Below are 21,636 nucleotides of genomic sequence, written 5' to 3' on the forward strand. Positions count from 1 at the left end.
ATTTGTTAAATCGTTCAGTATATCATAAATTTTTTGCATATTTTTGTTATGCATTCCGATTGTGTAATCGATTAGATAGTTCAATCATCAATATCAGTAAGCAAGAATTTTAGTGAAAATGCAAACACGTGTCCGAGAATAAGACTAAGGGAGCTTAACAAAGTTCACGATTTCTGTCGATAAATCAGTTTAAGCATTCAGTCGATGAGAACGCGGGTGGTTTTGCGGTGTAACAGGTGGTTGAAATTCTCATTCTCCACAGCTTTTTGCTCCTTTATCGGCAAAAAAGGAAAGAATAAGTTCCAGTTTATGAATCGGAGCGCGTTTAACGCTTCTTAAAAGGGTAAAGCGCCTCCGATGGCTCTCTCAGCGAGGAAAATTTCCGTGCTTTTACGAGGTCGTGGAATATATTGGTAAAATATATGAGAGCAGGTTTTTTGCGAGATAGAATTGCAACACTTACGAAACTGGCTTGCATCCTGCAAATTTATTCATTTTATCGGTAAATATACATGTAAAATCAATCAAAAATAAGTAACAAACACTGTATCTTTCGCAAGGATTGTATTTCAACGTTCTATTTTTTATCACAAACTGATAATATTATCTTAACACGTTGAATGCCATAACAGTGATCTATAGCCGCTACTCATGTCGCATTGTCATGAATAAAATGTAACTAACAATATTTAGGAAATTATACATATAGTAAATTGAGAACTAATTCAATAACAAATATATTTATCAAAGATTACACAATAATTCTAAATTATACGTGCAATCTTCAATTCTTGTCTTCCTTTGCAGAGTTTATAAAAATCTGCGTGGCAGTGAACGTGTTAATTGACAATACTGACCACCGTTTTGCCGTAGATCTTCTAAAAAGTTATCACTCGTACAATATTGATTTACGGCATAATTATAATTAAGGTACAATTTAATCAATTAAAAATGGAATTATTTACAGAGCTATTCACATATTACGTGTTGTGACAAACTTAATAAAATCTTGTTAAACCTATTTAAAGCTTACGAGTCTTTACGAAATGGCGAGGATACAGCGTAGCAATGCAATCAAGGAATGCATTAACAATCTTGCTCCAAAAATTATACTATAATTTCATGCTTTGGCACAAAACCGCATTGTTTGTAATGACCTTATTTATCCTTAAACTATTTTATAGCGTACAATGTATAAACCATAGATCTAACAATACGTATCACGCAAAAATCCCGCCACTGATTATTCGTAATTCACGCAAACCATTAGCAAACGTCAAAATGTGTAAAATTGTGTAACTTCATGGCACGTTATCGCCAATCAATTATTCTTCGGTATTTCAAAAAATTAGGAATCAAAATAAATTCATCCTACTTTGTACTAAATATGTTAAAAAATAATCGTCCAGTTTCGAAATGCTTTTAATTTTATTTTTAGCAATTTTATTTTTCAGCAAATTTTATTTTTAGCAATAATGATCACCAAGGTCTCCACATATCGCCATTGCCGCCAAAAGGCCCTGCTGGACTCATTGGAAATTTATCGGAATTTGCATTGGAGTTTCGCGGAGTTTGCGAATTCTGACTTCTCGACAAATCTTCAATCGCAGCAGACTGCTCATTTACGCTCTTAAGCGTGTCGGCATTATTCATCAAGGAGGTCGAACTAGTGGGTTCCTGATATCTTGGTCTCTTATCTGAGATCGCCAGAAGCCCATCAGAATGACGTCTGAGACTGTCCCTCTTGAGCAGCGAGCTATTCGAGGCACGGTTGTAAGTCTTGTCTGTAATTACGGAAAGAGGTTGTCGTAGACTATGCGCTACCGGACTGTTCATATGATTGGCGCTCTTCTCCGATGCTTCTGTAGATTCTTTCTTAATCGTAATATTATCGTCGACTTTGGGTTCGAGAAATGTCGTTGCCGGTGACTTTCGATCGCTGGTTGAGCTAATTTGCGGTTTCTGAGTCTCCGGCGAGAACGAGAAATTCTTTGAAGAAGCAGGATTCTGCTCGAGTAATTTAAATCGACGTTGCGGTTGATGATGATTAGGTGACGGTGCTTGTAGATGTTCCAAATGATGACTCTCATCGCCGTAACTGGAGGTAGAAGTCGAAGGGCTCAGCAGTGGGCTGTGCGGCCTGTGAACCGCGGTAAAAGCCGAGGACTGACCAACTCTTGCGGATGAGTCTGTGGCTGGTGGAAAGAACGGGAAAGTTGCGGAGATACCAGCGGATTGCGGCACCAAAAGTGCCAATTCGCCCGTCGGCAATCGGCTCGGAATCAATTGAACTCCATTCGGTATCTGTATTCTCGCGCTACCATTGTTATTCTCATCTCCATTCTGGAAATCGCTCTGGAAACCGACCTTTACCTCCGGGTAGAGACGTTCCGGCATGTAGGGCACGTAGTGGCTGTAGAATGGCGCCATTTGCTGGAGATGACTCACGCAATTGTTCAAGTGTGATACCAATCGTTGCTTGACGGCAGGGTCGACGTTCTCGAGGCGGCTGACATATCGTGATACTTCGGTAGCACATTCGGAAAATCCGGAACGGAATTTCGTTAGTACCGCCGGATCGTTAGCAACGGCCGAGTTCAATTGCTGTCGTTGCATCGTTTGTATATGCTTCACCGTCATTTCAAGAATATCGGCTTTCTCGAGCTTCGAGTGTCTAGTTGGCTACAAAACAAATCAATGTAAAAATGATTAAAGTGTCAAAATAAATAATTGTTAATTTAAAAAACAATTTCGTTAATATTTTGTACATCGATCGAGCATGGCTAGTTAGAAAGAAATGACCTTGACTTCACAGTCGAGAAGATGGAAAGCATAACGTGCATCGGTACTAGAAGAACGCTGTGTTATCCACGGAAGTTAGTGTTTCGTCAGGAATAAAGCAAAGGATAACATGGCGAAAGGATCACAGTGGAATTTCTTCTTATTCGAGACACAATAACTATGATCGTCTGCGGGATTGCTTCTTGTCAGAAGAGGGATATCGATCCTATGTTAAAGAAATCCTCTGTGATGCGACACGCCCATGTAATTGACCTGATATGAATTGCTACTGTAATAACAGACTAGCAACTACGGTAGCTAATTCGACTCATTTTATAGTCAGCCTAAGGGCGCGCACAACTTACATTCTCCTAGATTTTTCATTAAATTGCCTGCGATAGATCATTATAATCGTTTATGCTGTTTTATTCAAGTCACGTGTAAATTGCTTCGGGATATTTACATCTCGCAAATATACTATTACGAAATGTAACTTATTGGTCATCTTTTAATAATTAAAAAAAAAATTGTATGTAAAATAATTCAATGTTTATTTTACCTCTTGAATAACTTGATAACTATAAGTGATTAATCCAATCGTGGGAAACGAATCGGTTTTCCAAAACATCACGAAAACGGTTTCTCGAATGTTCTGATGGACGTGACCTTCCCCAAATCGGGCTTATTGCTGTCTAAATTCCCACCAGCCCTTTAACCACCAATAACTCAAAATAGTTTAGCTCTCCTTTTTCGAGGGTCCATTGTATCCTCTCTATTCTCCCGAACTTATTCCGTGGGATCATCCCGATCTGCGCATTTTTCTAAATCTACGATCATCTTAAGAATAAGCGTGGGAGTCGATATAGTATCATTTGTATGCGAAATAATAAAAATCTTATGTAGTTTATTAGAATAGCGCTTTAATTTAAACAAATGTAATAAAAAAGAATGTATGATAAAATCGATCCGAGAATAAAAATTATATTTAAAAATATAACAAGCATAATATTTCGTAAGATAAGAGATACGTATCGCAGATATCGATTTTCCCGCGACTGAATTTGACACCCGAACTCAAGAATGGAGAAGTAGCACCTGTTAAAGGACTGACAAAAAAAAGCAAAGGCGTTGCGCATATATATCTCCCCTTTTTCGCCGATCCATACCATCTTCGCACCGGACCGGAGCTGGATCCTTAAAGATGATACGGTCAACAAAGAGAGGCTGCAACCTGAGATGAGATTTTTTTTTTCCTCGTAATAATTATTTCGAGGTTCCCACGAAACGTGCGGGGGGCGTTTCGACGAACGGAACGGACACACCGAAACAAGCAGGTAGCGGAAGTCATCTGGACAGGAATGAAAAGAAAACTGTGAGAGCGTCTTGTCTCTCATTATGCTCGTTTGAGAAATCAATCTCACTGGATTGTATTACGTAGCATAAAATTTCTGATGCAAAGCGAGATCAATTTTAATCAATTAAATTCATTCAAAATTTATTTGCTTTATGAATTTTTTCTTTTTTTTATTCTTAATTTACAATTCATTTTTTTTTTAGTTAGTTTTTACATAATCGAATTTTTTAATCAAACATCAAACATTATGTTACATCACTACTAATTGTTTCAATAGTAAAAAATGGCAAATGTAATTTCGAAACTTATGATATATATATAATGATTATATAAGTAATATTGTAAAATCTATAGAGCAGTTATGCGAGTATAGGAATTCAGTTCCATTCGTTCCCACACAGAAGCATTTCGAATACTAAAACAAAACCTACCCCCACCTCGTTACGCCCAATCCTCCAGTCTACAGATCCTGTCGCAGAGGATGCCGAGGGAAAAAAAGGGGTCCACTGTAGACAACCTGATCAAATACGTTCAATATACATCCGTTATGACAACTTCCGCTACCGACACAATAATCAGTCCTATATATCTTCAAGCCTCATATATAATCGTAACAAAAATTATATTTTTAAAATATTAAAACGAGATATACATAATTCCATTTTGGTTCAAATCTAACATCGATCTAACAGTAAACTTTGCATGTGAATTTTGTCGAATTATAATATTTGATAATAAAAAACTAAATTTTTTTATATTATAGCTTGAACGAAATCTTTGATTTTGCCATGTGACTGCGCTAATTTACAGTTATTCACGGAAGATGTAATATCATGTAAGATATTAATACCCAAAATAATAATACTGCAAATAGCGTGTAAAAACGCCATCTTTCCTAAGCGTCCTTCGAATGCGATCAGAAGTAGCACATTTTTATGTTATCTCTCATAAAGCGGGATCACGTCTCTAGATAAACAGTGCAGGAGTCACGTTTTTCTACGACACGTTTTAATGCGGCGCCAGCAACGTGAATCTCACGAGGGCAAACAAAAATCACACGTACACTGACTGGCATGCAGTCTCGTGCTATCATTCGAGTACTTTGCTGATGTCGTTGTTTATCATGAATCCTACTCGTTGTGGCCGAACGATTTAAGTGCGTTTAAAAAAAATAAGAAAATACAGAACACGCTAATCTCTCGTTAACTAGCCATTTCGATCGATGTTCTGTGCGATAGCCAACGGTAGATAAAAACTAGAAATTTCACTTACGTCTTTTTCACTAACAAGTATAAAATTCTTCAGTTCATCAAGATATTGATTAATTCGAGCGCGTCGTCGTTTTTCCATGATGGGTTTATTGCTCTGAAATAATTGAATTAAAATTTGTTACTTTAACATTAATATAATTTTAATATTAATTTAATTTTGCATAAAATGTATCAATGTATTAATTTCTCTCTAGATAAAAATGTTGCCCGCATATTACAATGAAAATATCAATTTAATAGTGAAACATTTATTACCCTTCTGAGTTCTGCTTTCGTCATTCCCGGTTGTGTTTGAGCCTCAAATTCCTCTTCGCTGCCCAACATTTTGTGTCGTTATACTATTCCAGCATTTAAATAGAATTCTTGATTATCATAATTCTTGTGCACTATCAATTAATATTCTTAACAATATTCTTGATTGTTTAATTTCACACACTCACGAAAATGTTGAAAAAAATCGCACTGAGAAATGTTGAAATTTTTCTGACAACGTGATTCACACTTCCCGAGCATTCAAGTATGAAACTTATTTATACCATAAGTTAGGGAAATCCATCGTTGCCGATGGACATCCCGCCCGGGGTGTTGAGGGTAACTGTTTGACGTTTTCGATTTCGAAGCCGCATGCCAATGCACCCGTATACTCATAGAGGGGAAGAGAGGGAAATATGCCCCAGAGTGGGGTATTGGATATTCCAAAGGTGGGGAGATTCTCGGCCCTCCTGAGACCTGTTGATGTGTGGGAATTCACGCCGTCTGCAGGATATACCTCGTGCAACATGGTCACTTAAATTTAGGCTACATCCTGTGAAGATAATATCGGAAGCAATTTGGCCAATTCACATTAAAATAATACATTCAATCTATTTCTCATTTTTATCCTTCATGCTTTCTCAAAATATTATATAATCTATTCTTCTCTTCAAACTAAAAATTAAAGATAGCAATAGATTGCAATTATTATTTTACATAATACACATTATTATGAGACAGTCTTTATTTTTATTATTGAATAAAAAACAATGCGTGTGCGTTGTGGATATTTGCCTATTTAATGTTAATATGTAAAATTTTAATTGCTAAAATATAAATAAGTACTTTAATATTTTTTGTCTTGTTCAATGACACTTGATATTAATAAAGAAGGATCGAGTGTTAGCGTAAATCGACTATAGTAGCGGTAAAGCACAAAGGCGTGCAATAGAGGATCATCTGACAGAGAAGGGCAAACATAGCGTACCGACGTGTGTATATGCGTGCGTATACGCGCGTCATAAGTGTGGCTGGCGCGCGCAATGCGATCCGATGCTCGATCTGCACGGATGCATACGAGGGCGCAGACCTTCTCATACATGGGAATTGTTCTAAACATGCTATTATTTATCTCAATGTAGAGTGACATGTTCTCTGATGTGTCCGCTATTCGTAAACCGAGAAGTGTATAAAATGAGAAAATACAATGTATTTATATTTCTTCGTGTATTTTAAGAAAAGAAATTTAATTTTTATCTTTCTTTTCTTCTATTAACTTTTCTAAAGAGTTATATGTGAATTAAAAGTAATTATACATTCATTAATAATGTTACTTTTAGATTCTGCGTTTCTGGATTGTGAGAATCGTTAACCTCTACGTCGGAGCGTCAACAGCCTCTATAGTCGACAGCCACCAAATGCAACAAATAGAAAGTTTTATACAAATCAATAAATATTTTGTTAGAAGACACGAATTGCACAAAAATATCCGCCTAACAATAAGTCCTCTAGTGCTCTCGGCCGTTTAGATGAAAAAAAAAAAAGAAAAAACACTATGCGGCAAACGTCTGTCGTACCAAAAAGGTAAAATTTTCACTTAAACTTTTAGTTAATATACAACATAGGAAAGCGGAAGGCAGTAATGATTATAAAATTTAGAAAGTGATAACTTTTATGAGTATCATAATGCGCTTAAAATACACATCTGGGCAGAAATGTACAATTTATATAGTGCAGAATTTATACGAACAGTGATATACAAGCGGAAAATAAAATTTGCTAAAATTTGTTACGGCTTATTTAAGGAAACGTTGACGACCGCAATAAATTTTTATGACTCGGAAAATATTTTGCTTTTGACTGATCATTCACGGGTTACTTTGACCTGCTACTTTGAAGGCTACAAGGTCTTTCTAAATTGATTCATCTCATCGGCAGAAACGCACGACGTAATGTAAAAACAAAATGCACGCAGGTTTTTATTTAAGCTTTACTACCAATGTTTCCAATGTTATTATTCGTAATAATATTGAACTTAAATATAAATCCGTATAATTTCTTTTCAAAAATTTACACAATTATTATTGAAATTCTATTATATATGAATTAATTTGTTGCTATTATCGCAAAAAATAGTATACATATATACAAATTAAATAATAATTGCACGTTAAATAAATATTACAAGCGTGTTATATTCAAGATTTTTATTATTTCAGGTTGTTTTTGTATCAAATGTTCGCGAAATATCATGAATATGCGATCTATGTACGATTAATTACTCGCCTACGACGAGGCAGCTGTGCGTTTAATATCCACCAGATGCAATGAGAACTCTTTAGCGGAGTTAAAATCTAGACGTTTGAAAATCAAGATCTCAGTGAAACGTGACGAGATGACTCGATAAGCCTTACCGGTCTATAGTCAAGTTTTTTTTCACAATTATGCGTTTCAAGTACTCATATCAGTGTCTAGATGGTCGATAAACGATTCAATTTTGATATGAGTGTATATTGTACTAATTCGACAAAACACAATCGGTTAGCAAGCAGCTGCCATTTTTGAAACTCATATAAATAATAACAAACAATGCTGTGTTTATAAATTAAGATCAATTTTAATCACTATCTTTATAATTTTATTAATTTAATGTAAAAATAACAAACATTTGTGTTGTAGAAAATTAGACATTGTTGTTTTTGCACAAGTAATAATCTCTCATCTCCGTCTGTTCGAAGGTCAAGTATTCTTAGAAAAAAAATTTTTTTACAATTAAGTGTTTCACGGTTATAGTTATAATATTGCCTATCGCCAATAAAATGTATATAGCATGTAACGCAGTAAGCTGCTGCATTTTGTCTCCGAGACAAACCCTAGCATATTGTAACGCAATTACGAGGCTGCGTCACAAAAGATCGAAATTCAATGTGCAAAGCATTTCGAACCTTTTTCTCTTTTTATTTGCAACCTTTGAATCCATATTTCAAATTTTTGAAAGAATAGCATGAACAGTATAACAAAGAAACTGCCGAAACTGCTTTTTATTATATTCATTTTTTAAATTGTGATTGCTTAAGCTTTAAAACGTAAATAAACTTTAAAATGCAATGCAAACAATTGCATTTTTTTAATTAAATACGAGATAAGGAATTTAAAAGTGTTATATTTTTTATTATAATTAATTGATAAAAGATACGCTAACAGAAAAGGTAAAAACGATATTAAATAATGATTTGCTGATGTATTTGGAAATATAATTTAATTCGTTCACGTTACAAAGTAAACGAAATTATATAGATTTATAAGTATCGGGTAAGCAAATTTTGCGTAAACGCTTGCTACATTCATTTGCAAGGGATCCTCTCTTTTTCCCATGATCCATAATTTCCCATAAATATTCCAGCCTAGCTGTCATAACGGAAGGCGTTCGGTCAGATGTCGTGACCTTCTCATTAACCCTGAGAGGCTGAGAGCCTGGAGTACTTGGCTTGACCACAAACCTCTCGAGAAGGATCAAGAAGGTGCGCCTCGGTTTAAATTTGGAACGCCCACCCTCCTGTCCCGATGCTTTTGAGGTTCGATCTCGAGATGCACCTGCAGCTCGCACCCACGCAGCCATAAGATCATACAGGAAGGAAACATTATCCCTAAATCACAAAATCTTCATTTCCGCTTACAATGGTCGAAGCTTCCTTTTCTGGTTTAGAAAAAACTTCCTTCCTTATTTGGTGTATGTGTGTTTTAAATCTCGCATCAAACATATTTAACGCGTAATATGTTCATTGGAAAAACACATTAAAAATGTCATTAGCTCTTCGAACACGAGAAACTAAAATCCGTGAGTATTCATATAATATGTATACATATAGCCAACCCTCTTATCGACGCCGAGGCGTGCAAACAAGCTCAAAAAATGCATGCGTGGGATCGACAGAATAACATCTGGATTGTCGTTCCCGGAAAACACTGAATTGTGAATGCAGGAAAATATAACTCGTTTCCGTGGGAGTCTAATGAAAAAACGCATCGTCTCACGCAAACGGTATCATTTACAACGCCAATTGTTTTTTAAAGAAAGGTGACATCGGACAAATGCTGCTGTATACATAATAAATTTCTTTTAAATATTAAATAAATATAAATATTAAAATTAAAAAAACACAATAATCTTAAATCATCTGCAAGCAATTAGAAAAAAATCTATTTTATTAAAGTACTATCTCTTTAAAATTTTAATTCCCATTTAATATAAATTTTTTAATATTACTCTAGCATTGTTTCTAATATTGTAATGGTATGTTTCAAATAATGGGATCGTAACTACTAGTCGTTTTAACAGAAAGAAAGATAGAAAGTAAGAATAGTGAAACTTTATACAGGAGCCGAAGTTATTCATTGCTGAAAGTAACACGAATATCTTTGGCACAATTGTTAAGAAATCCCGATCGTGAAGCAAAAATATCCCATTCAAGCGAATTAGGTCAGTGGGTTCCACAACGGGAAGCGGGTCGTGTGTTAGACACACGTAAAGAAAAAGGTAAGAAAAATATTTTACAGTATCAAACTCGATCAAATAGTGCATACTTATTTGATTCATTCCAGATAATATACTTTGTAATAATTATGTTCACAAAGTACTTGCATAGAAGTACACATTAATTTTTAAAATATTAAAAAAACTAATGTAAAAAATGTATATAATTCTTTTCTTTAAATTTTAATTTTTCTTATCAAAAAATATTAAATTTTAATTATGAATTATCCGTCAATCTTACCATAATTTTGCTTTACGTTATTATTAATAATTAATTTATCAAATAATTTCCTACAAACATAGCTATTCTTTTTTGTAAAATGCACATAAAATATTAACATTATTCAAAATTGCAACATAGTAGCACGCAATCAGTCCCGCAATTGCTTGCATTCGCGTACAGCTCTCTACGCTGGATGCATCCCCATCTTACCCCCTTGCATAAGCATTGAGAGCCCGAAGAGGGCTGTCCCATTCTCGCGTACCCCTTTCCGCAGTGGCCGTCTTTCGCCTTGGCTCGCAAAAGTTCCTGCCTGCACGACGCTTACGAGTTTATGGAGAGGGATCACCTGGCGACAGTTCCCACGTTTCTGCGATCCGCGTTTGGCTTCACCCTTTGCCTTATATTCCGTCGTGTCGGCGGATTCTGGGTGCTTATAATGGCGAACACGCAAAGGACAGGGGAGTGGGGGGCCCGTGTAGGAGCGAAAAAAAAATATATACGGAAAGAAAAGGAAACGAGCGGTGCCTCGTGCATCTATTATGGGGGTCTGACCGCTATAGCGGTGCGCGTGGCTGACACACGAGGAACCCGCGGCCCCCGGGATTCAACGTTTTATTAGGAAGGGAGGAAGAAAACGGTGTTAAGTCTGACTGCGCGAAGGCAGGTACGTATTTGCATAGAAAGGTTGAAATTTCGTATCCTTGCTAACACGCCATAACTGTTTTCCTTTGAGAATCGTGGGAGGTTTCAGATCCGCGGGCTCCTGTGGGAATATTTTCCACTACGCTGTCTCGAGCCTTTTCTTGGGCTGCGTTTTGTGTGAGATTGCACATTGATTTTAAGAATAGTGAAACTTATTGTTTTAGAATGTAGATTAAAATGTAAATTTTTATTATCTTATTAAAAGAAAGAAATAAATTGCATTCATTGTACGATTGTTATAGTCGTGACGATTTCATTTTTTCTAGATAACTAGAGTGCAAACTAGAGTGAAAGGCTATATTATAAGTCATATTAAAGCTAATATAATATAACATATAGTCGATATTAAGGCTAATATAATATGTTCACGACCCCGTTAAAATCATTTAGCGGCTGATCTTTGAGAAACACGATCTGTTTAGTCTTCGACCAAGCAAAAAGGGTCTTCCGTTGCACGTTCATAGAATCACAAAATTTCTATTGGTTGTTTTAGTCTGAAATACGATAATCCCTGCCGATACAAGATTATTTTCCTATTGTTCCTTTTGTTATCTTTATGTATTGTGTGACTGGCAATAGCAAGCCGTGCGTTTATAAAATCACGCATCTCTATTTTTTAGTTAATGTTCTTAAGAACTTAAATAATGTTCCAGTAATTATTGCTATAAACTGATAAGAAACGACAAAAAATTAACTTTTTTTTGCTCTGTTCTAAACTATCACAGCGATGCACATACAATACGTATCATCACTGATCAAAATAAGTTTTATCAAGTCCCTCAACACAGTCGCTAAAGAAATTTGAGCGTACAAAGAAACCGTCTTAATCGACTCGCATTATGCGCTCGCATCTCGAGTGCACTTAGAATTCCGGACGTGCTATTACGCAAACGAAACAATGGAGGAGGGCCGGTAGACCAGCCGGGTCATATGGAGTCCAGTTTCGGTCGGTGCTCGTCGCGGAACTTGGTTGTCGTCGCCTATGATTCCGGCGAGGTCGCGGAGCGGCAGGTTGCTGCAACGGCGTCAGCAGCGTTCCGGCTGCAGCGGTATGGGCCGCGACATCATAGCAGCAACAGGCAGCAACCTTGCGGCGGCGTTCCTCGCAGCTAGGTGCCCCGAGAGAGCTGGTGAGAACACACCGCGCCATGCGTTCCCACCATCATCCTCGTGCTTCTTCGGCAACCTCTTCGGTAACGCTCGGCTCTGTGTGCGCGTCGCGTTCCCGATATTCGCCACCGTCAAGGGCCCTCTCTGCCGCAATGGGTCCCCCCCGTCCCACCTCAAGACCCCTCACGGATGCCGGGACAGGTCCAAATGGTGCTAGTTGATCCTTTGATCATGGTTTCAGTACATCAATTTTTTCGCGGAAGCTCAGATTCGGATCGTCAATTCGGATTTACGCACAATTGTTGATACACATAGTTATTTTCAAATGTATAATAATTTAAATTAATATTTAAAAAACATTATACTCGCCTAGAAATAAAAGTGTAAAAAATAATTAATTTTTATTAGAAATTTATTTTAACGTTGATAAATGAACCATTTTTTATATCTTTAGTAATTAAAAAATTCTGCAAATCATTTAATAGATATAATATCTGTATAGCAGACCAGACCCTTTCCTGTTTTCGTCACAATTTCATTTAACTTATACGTGCGATGAAATAATGCGTGCAATAAAAATAATTTTTCTATCGCAGCAATTGACATATTTAACTCCGTACTCTTACGGATATAGCTTTATGCAAATTTTTCCTACGAGACTATTGAATGCCGTTGACCTCCGGTAAAATTGGTCATTTCGAACGAGTTACTTCATACACCTAAACCGGCTCGTCGAAATTGCAGATCATTGGCTACTTTGCTGTGAGAAATTCGTACCTAAGTCGCTGCTTCGTGCTAGTTTTCTGCATACGTAAATAGAATAGTTGAAGAAAACGCAGATGGTCGCGTGAAAAAACTTTCTTAACTATCGGACTCCGGTTTTCTTCGCTAAAATCTCGTTACTAGCCGAGAATAACGTTCGATTGAATTGAAAAATCAACGTTTTTCTACGTTTAACTGTTCTTTCGCTTGAAAATGTTTGCCCTTCTGAAATTCTTTTATTATATAATGACATATAATAGCAATTCTGTGCAGAATTATCTTATAAATGTAAAGTAATCAATTTTCCTACAAGAAATTAATTCGCTCAGATCTTTCCTTATTTATTCCTTTTTAAAATATATTTTATTTTTATACTTTTTTTTTTTAGTATTGCATATTAAATGAACAATGTAATGACATGGTTTTTTCTTATTGAACGTCGAAGAAATGAAAAGTTTAAACACGTCGATAGCCCATCACATCTGCCGCCTGCTCGTGCTGTTTCGAAAGCTAGGGTGCAAACAATGCATCGGTCTTGCACAGATTGCAAGAGAGGACCCTTCCTCGTAAGATTTTTCGATTCTCTTATTGCCAGACACGCTGGCACGCGCCGAGTATCACCTGCCACTTAGATTATTGATTTTAAAGCAGCAGCTGATGTGAAGACATTTTTCTACGCTATTACGTCAATATCTGAATAAGAATTTTAGAATGCTCTAATATTATGCTTTTAAAAATTATCCTGAATATTAAATAATTGCAATATTATACATATATTGAAACATTTTTATAAGCGTAATATCTAATAGAAGAATTAATACGAATTATATCCCGGAAAATATAAACGTTTAATATTGTTAGTTCAATTAAAAGTTTAATATATATCTAAATCAAAATGAGTAAGAACGTCTGGTATAACATTTTATCAAATTCTTGGAACATAATTGAATACTTAGTATTTATCGTACTCAGTATTATTTATTTTTCAAAATGCTGTAGAAATAATCTCTCTATTATTAAATCATATTTATCTATTCTATTCTCTGAAATTATAATTTATTTTCTATAATTATATCTCTCTTCGTCGAAATTATAGTTTTTCTTTGCCAAAGGCAGATTACTTTCTACTACCGCATGCAGAACGAAGAACACTCCCTTCGTACAATTTTATAGAAGCCCGCCCCCCTTAGACCTCCGTTAAAGGGACCGCAAGCCGGCGAGCAAAGAGGGAGCAAGGACAATACGTTGCGCAAAATGCTTTTCTTGCTCGTCTGTAGAAGGGGAAGCCTGGCACGCGACCAACGTCACCTGCCCGTTGCGCGACCTACTGAAGTTCTTATATCGATTTTCTTGGGTGCAGCTGCGACGTCGTGCTTCTTGCGTTGGTCATCGGACCGAGACGTCTCGGAGTCATTATCTGTGCGCGTCATATGGCGCGAACGTTGAGATTCTTCGTTTCGTGGGATTCACGAAGAATTCTATCAAGTATTGCCGCAGTATTAAACACCTGCTGCCGTCTTTTCCAATTAGATTAAACTTAGTTCACGTGTGTGTTAAAATTATTTCTAATTTATTTGTATCTACTATTATATAATAAATTTACAAAAAAAACAATTTTTATCAAGAATTTGTTGTAAAAGCAAAATAATTTCAACAATTTTTGAACTACAACGTTGAACATTGTCGCGCGATAACGGAATGTCTGCAATAGACAAATGTTACGATCAATTGTATTTAATCGAGCGCTCGTGTCCGATCGAGGGGTCGCGTTCACAGACACGCGAAGTCACACGATGGAATTTGAAAATCAAGGTCTTCTTGATAAATGCCCGAAAAATTCCAGGTGTAAAAGACACCGGGCTCAAAAAGAGACGCGTGCCGTTTTCCCACGTGTCCCCCCTTGTTATGCGCTGCGTGCATTCCATCTCATTCTTCTTACACAATTTCTTTCCCTTCCTTTCTGCTCCCTGTGATTTCAGTCATCTCACCACTTCCCCTCCCTTTAATCTCGACAGTCCGCAGATGCCTCGTTTAAGATTTCGGATCCCCTTCGTCGCGCGACGTCACACATGACGTATGCTCGCTGTGACGTCACGAACATGTGCCGAGCTCTTACGTAAGGAACCAGCGAGGTATAATCGTTCTTTTTGTGGAGTACGCCGTTCTAGGTGAGACATTTGTACGTTGGGTCGTGGGATTCTCTCGAAAAATTGGCGAGGAAAGTACGAGCAGATGTTAGGATCGCACACGTGGCGTGGTTTTATCAAATACTCTCTTTCCCTCGATTTATTATCTCGCATTAAAGTAAACACATTGACATAAATGCTGAAAGTTTTGCCATTTTTGTATCAAACGAGCAATGCGTAGTCTGATTAAAATCGTTAAGGTTTATATAGTCCACAATTTGTTGCAATTAGCCAAATATGGCAAGTGCAAATTTATTCCGCCACTCACATTAACTAAAATATAATCAATAAGATATTAAGTACGTTTCTTTTTTACGAGCAGCCGTCTCAACCCTTTGCCCTCGAGTCTTTCAAGACTAGGTCAATGTTCTGAAAAGTGAAGCATACTGGACAGCAGCTGTGAAAGTTGTCTTGTTATTGTTAAATTTCGGATTATGCAAAATATCTTGTGACGTTCCACAACGTAGCTTAAGTAGGACACAGATTTGCATCTGAAGACGAGATTTTGTCCTGCGTCAGGTAATTAGAAAATTCTTTGTACGATGTTCTTGCTATAGAAGAACGGATAATTTCTTTTACACAAAACTTTACACGTCAATGCGTTGTTCTACGCATTTTATTTTATAATACATATATTGCTGTTGTGCAATTTTTCTAATGGGCAGGTAAAAATTTTGCAAAAATTTGATGTTACATTTAATAATTGAAAGTAATATAATGCAATCGTCCTATGTCATCGCGTTAAGGTTCGCTTACCATGAGAAGTGCAGTTAACCCGTCCAGGTGGTTTCGTGACGCGCTCACGACATATGTCTGATTATTGTATTATCGTTATGGGAACGCTTTCATTCCGATACACCAACGGAACGATCCAATTATTTTTGAATTTCATATGTCATGCAATGCTCTTTAAAAACAGTTTAGTCGGCCAATTTATATTATATTACTCACTTATTTTAAGCTTATGAAATGAGTTGAAAAAATTATGAAGAACGCTGTTAGATGCATGTTCAATATTATAAAATCATCATATTGTCAAGCTCATATTGTAAAATCACAGAATTTCAATTAGTTATGTTCATTGTGTTTCTTATTATCTGGACAATCGTTGTCTTAAACATGGTTAACCAAATTTTGCGAAAAATAATTATTGATTATATATTCTGTCGTGTGTTAGATCACCATCGTGAGAATGAGCGATGAGTTATCAGCGTAATTCCCATGGATGCTTCAACACCTGGCAGAATATGCTCACAACCGAGAAAGTTTTGTCCAAAAAAAAGACAAGATCCGGTCTCACTCGGTAGTGAAATATTTGTTCAAGTGGGCAATAATTGTCTGTTAATAACGTCCGGTGGGGCACTGACACACGTGGTAAATAGTTTAACTCATTGTGACAGATGTTCTGAGTAATACACATCAAAAAGCTCACGCTTATTACGCTTATAACATTATTAAATTATTTTTTTAAGTAAAGATATTAGCAAAATATTAAATATAATTAAAATAATTAATATACATATATATATATATATGATCAATACAAGGAAGTTTTACATGAAGATATTTTTGTTATCATTCGTCGATTAACGATTAAATAACTAAATCAATTAATTTTTTATAAATATGTGAACATAAGTTTTATCGCATTAATGATATTATACATTTTATATTTGTAATGATTGTCGTAATTCAATTATAAAAATTGTAAACTTTGAATTATAGAAATTATTGCATAAATATATGTACTTAAAAATTCATGTAACAATTAATTATTTATATTTTAAATTTACATACTTATGTAAATCTAATAAAAAATTTAAAAGAAAAAAATTAAATAATTAGTTATGATGGAAATGCAGAGTAGGAGCAGCTGTCGATAATTTATCCTTTAAAAAAGTAATCGACTTTTATATTCGCCGTATTCATCTCAGCATTTTTAATAAATATGTTTTCAAATCTAACAAGAATTATTTATTTTCGAAATGTTATACTTATTGAACCATTTGTAGATAAAGATAATGATTTTATTTGTGTATCTCAGTTGTACCAAGGTTTCATATCCAAGGATAAAACTGAAGCTTAAGGAAGACTTCAACAGAGGGCAATACGGATACGAATTGTGCTAAGGAACTTAATATCAGCCAATAGGAATTCTTTGAATTCCATTAATAAAAAAATCTAATTTAATACATAATGACTAGTTTCGTGTGTGACATGATTAGTTATAAATATATTGAGATAGACCGAGCATTTTGGCTTATCTAAATGAGTTTATCCGAACATGTAAAAAACGAATATTCTTTAAAAGGATTGTGCTGTAAATTTTACAATTATATCTCCAGAGATTGTTTAAAATTAAATGTAAGGGACAGATAGCGAATTTGTTTTTGCGTTAATATTTTAATGTGTCTAATAAAGCGCGATTATAATTCTGCCTGTATTTTGCATTGCTATTGTATGATATACGCATATTGTGTAATTTTCCCAAATATTATAATTTAATTATATCATAATTATTAGTGCAAACATACAATCTTTAAATTTGTATTATTATTTAATAATATATTAATGTTTTTAAAATATATATTCTATTCTCTCATCATCTTCTTTCACCTAATATTTTTAAAAGTATCAGAATGACACAGTAAAAGGGCATAAGCTTCGTGTGTGGCCGAAAATTAAAGACATAACAACCTGCATCCGTCACATTTACCCACACTTATGTACCTCTTTTTTATAGCGTGTGATGGACACCCTTTTACTGTGCTTCTCGTTAGCTCGATTTTACGATTTTACGAAGTTGGGCAACTATTACTTTTTCTAATTATGGCAGTAATTACAGTATTCTCTGTTTTCTTCAAATTCCAAAATCGTGATTCTAATAATTAATTACTTAAGAGAAATTTTAATAGCTAGACTTTAATATTTCTTTTACTATTTCATCGTCTCCTGTGACTTATTTTTATATATAGAAAAAACTTTAAACTATGTATTATACGAATAATAAAAATTTGCCGTACTTATAAAAAAATAATACAAATAATTTTAAAACATAATTTAATGGCGCTGTAATTAATTTGCTTTAATAAATATAACTGTTTACGATTTTAATATTTATTATAACGATCGCGCTTTCTTGTATTCGGTAGAAACTCCTCAGGGATCGACTGCCACAGATTCATTAGTCAAATGAACCGCTACAAGAGAAATTAATAGGATATGTCCTGTATCCAATTAGGGCGTCGGAGTTTGACCGAAGGGGGTGGATTCTTAATTGCTTTTCGAGGAATGATATACCGCCAGCCTTTTCGGAAGCTCGAATAATGATGAATTAGGGTGAAATATACGAAACTGTGTCTCGGGATATAAATCTCAAAGAATTTTGTACGCGCCCTTATTAATATTATGATACATTTTAAAAAAAGTCAAATTTTAATACTAGATATTGCAAAACACCTATGGCGGATTAAAAATAAATTATGTGATTAAGTCCGTTTAAAGAGGATGTCAATGTTTCTTAATTGTAAAAAAAGACTATTGGTACGATAAGTATGCTATTACAATTTCTTCAAGAACTCCTTCAATATTTCGTTCAACAACAATTTTCATAATTTATAATTTTTGAATAACGTAATTCTCTATTTCTTTTGGTTACTTTTATGATAATTAATTGTGTGTAGGTGTTTGTGTGTGCGATACACATAACGATTATTTCCGATGGTATAGTACAATGACTCCTCCTAGAGTTGTGCATCGCATAATCAAAATTTCGAGCAAACATTAATTGAATGCAATTCATTTCGTTGCTTACAGGTTATTCGCGTGATCGCCTTGATTGCACAATGCGATGATACACGAAGCAACTTCCCATGTAGCAAATAAACCGCACGGTACGAGCGCAAACGCGCGTAGGATCCAGTCTTCGGGACGAAGACACGTGGTGGGCATCGTCTCGCAACTGGATCCGGAGAAGGCCGAGCTCGTACGAGATGGAAAACGCGCGATCCACGTGTGCAAAGCGTGCCACGCGTGACTGCAGCTGCAGTCGGTGGGAGGATACGAGAGTGGGAAGGAGAAAGAAAGGATTAGTTGCAAAGAGTCTGGACAAAGAGTTCTTGATGGAATGCGCTGCGAAGATGCTCTTCTATGAAAATGTTTGCAAATAATTGTACTTTCTTATTTATTCTAAATATACTCTTTCTTATAAATTTTTACGATTAACATTTTTTTTAAAGTGATACTTGGCATTATAAAAATGCAATAATGCATTTAATTGCAACAGCAAAGTCACGAATAAAATAATTCTACACAAAAAAATATAGCATACTTCGGAATGCATTCGTTATTTAATAAAAAAATTTGTTGAATTTGAATTTGTAGGAATAAATGTTATATTATATCTAGAGTCGCTCAAAAATAAAATATTGGATATTAGACGCATTTCGAAAGCCATTAAAGAAAAATTTCCTTTTTGATGCCGGCTATGCGGCTATCGCTGTGAGCGCGAAGAAAGAAATCGTTGCGGCTCTACAGACCACGTAAAACGACCGGTCGCGCTTTTTCCCGTAGTAAAAGTTAATTCAGCTTTTTACGGACCTGGTAGATCCTGCGCGCTGTGCGGCGTGTGCGCCACGGTATTTTGATGAGGAGGAATGGAGTCGGTCGGCGGGTCCGCGACGCAGAAATTGCAATTTGAATTAGCCGCGAAAGCCGGAGCTAATGATTCCTAAAGAGCAAAACATGCTGGCGTACACGAGCCGACGATATTCGTGGCCTAGCAAGAAAGTCCTTCGCGACTTCGAGGACCGTGAAAAGAGCGGAGGTGCGCCGGGAGATTCGTTCTCACCGGATGCCGATTACGAAAGGCGTGTTTCTTATCACACTGCTGCGGGCCTGAGAAGCTGGTCCACAGGCAATGGGTGTGATCTCGTTAATGTACTGGAATCGTGTAATCAACAAGACAGTTATGACAATTGTACTATATAAGGCTGCTTATTATATTGGCAATATGGAATTGTAAATAGTAATCACGTTAATTGAACGATTTTTATATAGAAGAAATCAAAAAGTTCTATGTCAATTTTTTAATTTTTAAAATTTTTAATAAAATAATTTTTTTTAGAAATTATTTCTTTTCGGCACAATTATCACTAATTATTCTCGTTCAAGTACATTGATTATTCGTCTCATTCAGCAGTACCTTTGGTACTTCTTTGTTCGTAATGTATAAAAACATAATCTTAACGCACGATCTCCGTTTGATCGCGAGTAATCCGCCTGGTTGTGAATGCGTTACGAGATCGACGAACGTTTATGGGTATCGACAGGCGTGACTTACGTGCGTGGCATATGAAACCGTTTGCGATGTCGCGGGACGCTTATGGGAAGACGGACGGGTATACGAGAGAACGAAAGAAAGAAAATAATCGTATAGATCTAATCACGCTCCGGTGACGTGAGTTACGTGGGTAGCCGGTGGCGGCGAAAGACAAAAGTGTTGCGCCTTGCTCTTCTTCGGCAGCCTTATGCCGCATGAACAGTAACACTCTTGGCACCCGTATCGCCTCATCACATTTATACATCTTGCACCTCCGCTTCCACAGTGCCAGCTTTGATGCATGCCGACTTCGGCGCGTACACATCGCACGAACTTCGTATAAAGGCCGTGTGTAAAAAGCCATTCATAAAAGTCGCGTTCGCATCGCAACAGCACTCTACGTACACCGAAATCTAGGAATTTTTACGGAGAGGAGATTAAAGAATAGAGATCTAATCTCTATCTTCAACAAATTAAATGGACTATGATTTATCGTTGCGCTAGGATTCGCAGGATTCACGTTATATATTGGCAATCCACAAAGCGGAATGCGTAAACGCTACGCCGTGTGGTTACGTATAGAAACAATAATTCGAAAATGCGCCATATATTTTCTAAGGGGTTAATTATAACGAGGTAGAGCCAGACAAAGTCGTAAGGGATTACGAAATAATTACCCAGTGCGCCGTTTTCGCTCGAGGTTTGCTGATTGTAGACTGGAAGATAAATGAGCCAATTATGAAATCGACGAAATTTCACACCGCGGACGAAAATTCATTAGGGAGGTTCATGGGCATAAATAAATCCGTACGCCCCTCCACGCCCACAGTCTCACGAACAAAGGCAGGTGTCGGTGCTCCTCGGTTTAGAACAAGAGATCATTGAGCGAGATTCTCAAGTTTGAGAATCCCCCGTAAGAAGAAAAGTGGTTTCCTTCGTCCACAGAATGCTAAGAATTCGTGGATCAAAGTTCTTGGTTTCCGTGACATCGGTTATTCGACGAGAACAGAGGGAACAACCGGTACTCAGATAACGAAGGGCTAGAAAACAAGGATGTACCGTCCGATACCTGATAAGCAGAACACTCGCAGTGAAAAGTTTTAATGTTTAAAGCGAAGTAAAAGCGGAAGGAGAGAATATT

At 36.2% G+C, this 21,636-nt stretch overlaps 2 protein-coding genes across 8 annotated transcripts in view; both read right to left on the reverse strand.

Moving 5' to 3' along the window:
- pdm3 (pou domain motif 3) overlaps positions 1 to 21,636 on the reverse strand; it is a 292,867-nt gene that overhangs the window by 211,701 nt on the left and 59,530 nt on the right. The gene's annotated exons all lie outside the window — the stretch shown is intronic.
- On the reverse strand, positions 460 to 7,197 carry LOC105670142 (protein hairy). The gene is made up of 3 exons (XM_067356115.1): positions 5,662 to 7,197; positions 5,408 to 5,500; positions 460 to 2,682 (listed from the first exon to the last, which is right to left on the reverse strand). The coding sequence occupies exons 1-3, from the start codon at positions 5,728 to 5,730 to the stop codon at positions 1,480 to 1,482; spliced, it is 1,365 nt and encodes a 454-aa protein (XP_067212216.1). The 5' UTR covers positions 5,731 to 7,197; the 3' UTR covers positions 460 to 1,479.

The sequence above is a fragment of the Linepithema humile genome, chromosome 5, assembly GCF_040581485.1.
Source record: "Linepithema humile isolate Giens D197 chromosome 5, Lhum_UNIL_v1.0, whole genome shotgun sequence".
Lineage (NCBI taxonomy): Eukaryota > Metazoa > Arthropoda > Insecta > Hymenoptera > Formicidae > Linepithema > Linepithema humile.